The sequence below is a fragment of the Aquarana catesbeiana genome, linkage group LG04 (assembly GCF_042186555.1).
Source record: "Aquarana catesbeiana isolate 2022-GZ linkage group LG04, ASM4218655v1, whole genome shotgun sequence".
Classification (NCBI taxonomy): Eukaryota; Metazoa; Chordata; class Amphibia; order Anura; family Ranidae; genus Aquarana; species Aquarana catesbeiana.
The window spans coordinates 243,645,308-243,652,373 of record NC_133327.1 but is presented as its reverse complement, the minus strand read 5'-3'; the positions used below and the strand labels follow the sequence as shown (position 1 = coordinate 243,652,373).

General features: G+C 42.1%; 1 protein-coding gene across 2 annotated transcripts in view; it reads left to right on the top strand.

Annotated features, from left to right (window-relative positions):
• BDH1 (3-hydroxybutyrate dehydrogenase 1) overlaps positions 1 to 7,066 on the top strand; it is a 51,652-nt gene that overhangs the window by 41,046 nt on the left and 3,540 nt on the right. For both annotated transcript variants that reach the window (XM_073626332.1, XM_073626333.1), the window contains exon 6: positions 59 to 211. In XM_073626332.1, coding sequence (XP_073482433.1) covers positions 59 to 211 — 153 coding nt within the window. The remainder of the gene's footprint in view (positions 1 to 58; positions 212 to 7,066) is intronic.

Sequence of the window (7,066 nt, the reverse complement as noted above, 5' to 3'; positions counted from 1 at the left end):
CGCGGATGGCCTGAAACACATTGGTTGTGAATGTAACATTATTTTTGCTCTTGCCTAGGTTTATGGGGCGTAATTAACAATGCTGGAATATCAACATTTGGAGAAGTGGAGTTCACCAGTATGGACACTTATAAAGAAGTAGCTGAAGTGAACCTTTGGGGCACAGTTAGGGTTACCAAGGCCTGTCTCCCTCTTATCCGCAGAGCTAAAGGTAAGAGACTGTAAGACCTTTTTAAAGAAGAACTTTACTTGTTTTTTAAATATTAAAAGTCAGCAGCTACAAGTATTGCTGCTGGCTTTTAAGGAATTGAGACTTACTAGCTCATGGAGTCCAGCGCTGTCTTCCTTGGAGCTGATACTTTGCTGGGATATGACTCTCTGGCACCGCCATCTTGGGTATGGGAACTGTGGATCACAGGAGTGCAATTCATTTTGCACTCCTGTGACTCATTTTCAGGAGAGAGCGGTCTCAAGTCCGCTCTCTGCTGATGTCACCAATGTCAGTCCAGGCACTACGTCATCCTGACAATGGGAGTCTGGTTCAGCCAGGTGCCTAGATTGAAACCCGTCTTAGCGAGCCGATGAGAGCCACTCCACCCCTCCACAGCTCAGCGCTTTAATGTGCGAGGAGGGAGAACAGCAGAGAGCTGTTCTTAGTGCAGAGGTGGCGGGGGACCGATGCTGCTTCCACCTACGTAAGTATGATTGGAAGGGGAGGGGAATCCTTTACTTCTCTTAAGTGAAGGTCCACTTTTAAAGTTATATTCCAGGCAATCGAGAAAGGCCTAAATAATACAGCTATGTGTTTATTAACATTAACGTTATTCAGTGAAATTTCCAACTGCAGCTAGTGTTATCACCTGAATATGTCCTAGTATCTGATTGCAATCCCCTGTACAAGAGGGACAGAATGGGTGTAGGACTAGCAGTGCTATGAGCCAAATCAGGAATGCTGCATGCTAAAGTAATGACAAGTATATATGAAGGGAGAGCAGAGTGATCAGACGGCTAATATCAGTCTGATGTGGCTCCTTCACTCTCCAATTATCTGTATTTTATCTGTTTATTTAAATGTCTATCTGAAGTTCAACTTACATATTCAAATTGACTGTCTTGGAGATATTAAGGTAGTAAGTAAGATATTGAGATCTGCAAGTAAGTTCCTTCATCCGACTGCACCACCAGCAGAGACTATTCGGTTGATTTACTAAAACTAGAAAATTTGGTGCAGCTCTGCATAAACAATCAGCTTCCAGTTTTCTTTTTGTCAAAGCTTGATTGAACAAGCTGAAGTTAGAAGCTGATTGGCTACCCTGCACTCTCCAGTTTTAGTAAATAAACCCCTATGTGCATTTTGTGTAAAGTCGTAGGGATCTTGTACCCTTAAACATTTTGTAGCGATGGAAGACACGTGTGCCAACAGTGTAGCCTGTTCACTTGAGCCTGAGAAAAGGTCAACTGCAAATCTTCTCAACTACATATGTATGGTGGAATAAAGCCTGCCTCAAGTAGTTTATACAGCTGAGATAAAACTGGGTAAGTGGGATGTGTCCAAGCACAGGTTTTCAAATGTAATAGCATTGTGCAATGTGTACTGTCTTTGGTGATGATGGATTTCAAAAATTTGTTTATCTGATAAGCTGACCAGTTGTCCAAAAGTGGCTCTAGTGAATGCTGGATGACTACCAGAGGAGGACACCTAGTCTAAGCAAAGTGTAATGCCGCGTACACACGGTCGGACTTTTCATCTACAAAAGTCCAACGGACGCCGACGGACTAAAGCTGGCTGGTAATCCGATCGTGTGTGGGCTTCTCCGGACTTTCAGCAGACTTTTTCAGCCTCAAATCCGACGGACTTTAGATTTGAAACATGCTTCAAATCTTTACGTCGTAACTACGACGGACCCCGAAATCCGCTCGTCTGTGTGCTAGTCCGATGGACAAAAACCCATGCTAGGGCAGCTATTGGCTACTGGCTATGAACTTCCTTATTTTAGTCCGGTGTACGTCATCACGTACGAATCCGTCGGACTTTTGTGTGGTCGTGTGTAGGCAAGTCCGTTCGTTAGAAAGTCTGCTGCAAGTCCGCCGAAAGTCCGCCGGAAGTCCGCCGGAAGTCTGTCGGACAGGCTGTCGGACTTTTGTAGACGAAAAGTCCGACCGTGTGTACGCGGCATTAGAGAAGGAATTTGCCCTAATCCAGAAGCTAGTATAGGCGCTAGCATTTTTTAAAACAATTTTTAATTATTATGTTTTGAGTAGGAAGGGTTAAATCTCAGTTTTTCTTCTTTTTTTTTTGTCCCTTGGAGGGGATTTCCCTTCACTTACCTGTCTTATAGATACCACAGGAAATCGGAGAATATAGCTTTTAACTGAGTGACATCTGTCATCTCAGAAAGTGTCTCTAATGGAATCCTTTCCCTCTAAGAATAAAGACAACTCTAAAAATTCTGACGGGGTTTCTAACTTCATTAGGCTTGCAATACACTGACAGATTTGTTTTCATTCAACCTGCAGGCTGAATGAAGACAATAGGCTCAATTCATGAAGAGGTATTTTCTTCTTTAACCGCTTCCCGACCAGTGCACGCCGATATACGTCAGCAGAATGGCATTGGTGGGAAAAAGGGCGTACAGGTACGTCCCCTTTAAGAAGTGGCGTTGAGGCGCCTGACTCGTTCTCCGTGACCCACGGACTCTATGTCCGCCGGGTGCCTGTGATCATGTCACGGAGAGGTAGAACGGGGAGATGCTTGTGTGAACAAAGCATTTCTCCATTCTTCCTAGTGACAGGACAGAGATCACTGCTCTCTGTCATCGAGAGCAGTGATCGCTGTCATGTGTGTTGTAGCCCCCCCCTCCACAGTTAGAATCACTCCCTAGGACACACTTAACCCCTTCATCGCCCAGTAGAGGTTAACTCCTTCAGTGCCAGTGTCATTTACACAGTAATCGATGCATTTTTATAGCACTGATCGCTGTATAAATGACAATGGTCCCAAAATAGTGTCCGATGTGTCCGCCATAATGTCGCAGTCCCGATTAAAAATCACAGATCGCTGCCATTACTAATAAAAAAAAATTAATAATAAAAATGCCATAAATATGCCATATTTTGTAGACGCTATCATTTTTGCACAAACTAATCAATATACGCTTACTGCAAATTTTTTTTTTTTTTTTTTTTTACTAAAAATATGTAGAATGCATATCGGCCTAAACTGAGGAAAAAAATGATTTTTATATATTTTTGGGGGATATTTATTATAGCAAAAAGTAAAAAACAATGCGTTTTTTTTTTTTTCAAAATTGTCGCTCTTTTTTGTTTATAGCGCAAAAAATAAAAATCACAGAGGTGATCAGATACCATCAAAAGAAAGCTCTATTTGTGGGAAAAAAAAGGACGTCAATTTTGTTTGGGTACAACGCACGACTGCGCAATTGTCAGTTAAAGTGACGCAGTGCCGAATTGCAAAAACTGCTCTGGTCAGGAAGGAGGTAAATTCTTCCAGGGCTGAAGTGGTTAAAATTTGCGGTAAAATAGCTCTAGTGGTTTTTCAAAGATATTTTTGCAATTTACAACAAAAAGCTGCTAAAATAAAGCATGAGTTATTTCATCAAAATGTGAGGTATTTATCTCATGAAACCATGTGGTATTTTATCTTATGACATGATATTCAGTGGGAGGGATACAGTGGAGAAGTAACTCCTTCCGTTTTTTTTTGCTAATAAAGAGGTAAAATGGTTTAAACCATAGAAAATGCCAACTCACTAGGATAGTGCAGTCCTTGCAGCATATGTATTAATATAAAAGGGGACTGGCATACCAGTCAAAGGGAAGATGCTTTCACAGGACACATGTGGTGTATACAAACATCAAGTTAAAGTGAATACAAAAAAGATTTCTTTTATAAATGTCAAATATTGAATGAAAATATTAGCAAAAACTACACGCCTATATAAATACCTTTCTTCCACCAATAAAAAAGATAACTTTGTCATTAGGGAGTTTACCTTCACTTCCTTTCCTATAGCCAAAACAGGAAGTGAGAGGAAATCCCTGCAAATTAAAAGAACCCCAGGTTACCAGAACTAGTGCCCCCATTGGAAGATTTCCCCTCTATTACTTTTCTAGGGACAACCCAAAATTTGGGATTTTCTTTAACTTTCAGTTATAATGGTAAACAGGACAAATGGATAGGGTGAATCTCCCTAATGGGGACACAGACAGCAAGAAAAACCTGATAGGGGGTCTAATCCATCTCCACTCTTTCCAAAGTTAAAAAAAAATGTTTTGCCTTTTAGTTATACTTTAAGTAAATCAAAACCCATGATTCTGTTTTTATCCATATTTAGGTTTCTATGCATTACTGTAAGGAAACTGATCCAAAAAGGTAGTGACTCCTCCAAATTGGCTATTATATTTCTACATTCCTTACCTGGTACGTTATTTGATTTCAAGTGGTTGTACCGGGATGATTCCTGCAGCTGCAGGTCAGCTCTCTTGTAATAGCTTTACGTGGCTCTCTCAGGCTCTCCCAACCACTGGGAGACCCGAGCTACCATCCGCCAGTTGGCCAGATACCCGAACAAAGCCGCAATCAGCTTTGATTGGATCTCCATTATGGTAACCCGGAAGTGATTACATGACATCTCTTCTGGTTTACCTGGCTGTCAACGGCACCATTTTTTAAAAATCTAAAGTGTTCAGAAATGCAGATCTTGGCCTTTTGAATGCTTTCAAGTGCAAAGGAGGGATTTGGGGTCTTGCTGACCCCAGATCCCTCCATAAAGAGTACCTGTCGCGTGCCTGTTGTTACAAGGATGTTTACAAAGAAACAGTGTAAAAATAAAATAAATAATAAAAGTAAAGTGCCCAAACTGACCCCCCCCCCCGTGCCAGCACGCAAAGGCAAACTCGTGCATCCGTCCCAAACGCAAACAGCCATTGTCCCATGCATGTGAGGTATTGCCGCAAATGTCAGATCATGGGTAGTAATTCTAGCACTAGACCTACTCTTTAAATATAAAATGGTAACCTTTAAAGGCTTTTAAGGTGCCCCCCATGAATAGTAAAATTTACATCATTTGTCGCCGCTGTGCATGTGTGCGCAATGTTAAATCAACACGTTTGGTATCTATTTACTTGCCATGACATAATCTTTTATATTTTACAAAAACATTGGGTTATGCATTGTTTTTTTGCATTACAATTTTAAAAAGTGTCTTTTTTTTTTCCCCAAAAATTGCGTTTGAAAAACCGCTTTGCAAATACCGTGTGACAAAAAAAATTGCAAAACCCACTAATTTATTCTCTAGGGCCTCTGCTTTAAAAAAATATATGTTTGGGGGTTCTAAGTAATTTTCTAGCAAAAAAGTAAAAGTTTGTTACATGTGAATAAAAATGCCAGAAAAAGGTCTTCAAGTGTTTAAATACCGCATGGACCCCTATTTGTTTAACTATTTCCTTTTATTGAATTGAATGCCATTTTATGAGTTATTTACTGAGTGTTTTTTGGCTTTTTGCGGTAAATACCACATTATGGTGATAGTGAGTTGACATTTTCAGCATTGCAGCATGAGATAATTGGGGGGGGGGGGAAATGTGTCACATGATTCAATTATCTCATGAGATATTCTTTCGTGAATTGAGCCCAAAATACCCGACTCCTCCACAGATGGACGAACTTGCAGTGCTGGTAATTGTATTCTCATAGCCAGCACTGACGGCTGTCAGAATACCCGAACAGCAGTTTAATTGTGATTTATTCTATATTCGGGCTTATGTAAAACATGATTACATTGGAAAGGCCTAGCTGTGCAGTATTAGACAATGAAATGAAGGAGCTGGCTAGCCATAGTATACAGTCTGTACAGCATGCTCTTACTAAGACTGGCCCAAGCTTCCATATCTTGCTAGTCGGCCCCGCTGGCTCTCACAATACCTGAACATTCTGATTGGGTGCAGGCATGGGTTTAGGTTGAGAGCCAGCGGGGCCGACTAGCAAGATACTGAAGCTTGGCCCAGAGATTCCTCCATCCACACAGTTTAGCATACATGGAGAAATCTGTGGCACTTTTTCCATCTAACCATAGAAACTCTGCAGATAATCTATAGGTGTATGGCCAGCTTTAGATTTGGACTTATTACCCACAGCCACCAATGATATTTAGGGAAGGAGTACAAATAAATTCAGTGTGTCCTTCACCGTACCACTGTGGTATTAGTAGGAATGCGCGCTTACCAAACGGCAAGCTTAGGGGAGCTTGCGACCTTAACCCGGTCGGGGCCTTTCAGGAATGGAAACACCAAAAACACACCACCTCCGCTTGAAATAAGCACGCTGTTCACCAAATATCCAGTATTCACTGTATTGTAGAGATATGACCTCCTGGCTAAGGGTAAATCTACTAGTGCAGGTCTAGAAAACAGAGCAATCACCACCATTGCCAAACGTCATCTACTGTACCAACTGGTGCAGAATATCCATGGGTTCCAGATCCCAACAGGATAATTCCGACAGGGGAACTGGACCACACAATTGCAAGGCAAGAATCTATAACAGAGAGAGGTTGGTAACGCAGTTCCTAGCCGGGGAAGCCAGTTCCTGCTTGTGCGTCTGCAGTTCCTGCAGACGCACCCTGTGGCTACCCATCGCCACAAGCAGGAACTGGCTTCCCCGGCTAGGAACTGCGTTACCAACCTCTCTCTGTTATAGATTCTTGCCGTGCAATTGTGTGGTCCAGTTCCCCTGTTGGAATTATCCTGTTGGGATCTGGCACCCATGGATATTCTGCACCAGTTGGTACAGTAGATGACGTTTGGCAATGGTGGTGATTGCTCTGTTTTCTAGACCTCCACTAGTAGATTTACCCTTAGCCAGGAGGTCATATCTCTACAATACAGTGAATACTGGATATTTGGTGAACAGCGTGCTTATTTCAAGCGGAGGTGGTGTGTTTTTGGTGTTTCCATTCCTGAAAGGCCCCGACCGGGTTAAGGTCGCAAGCTCCCCTAAGCTTGCCGTTTGGTAAGCGCGCATTCCTACTAATACCACAGTGGTGCG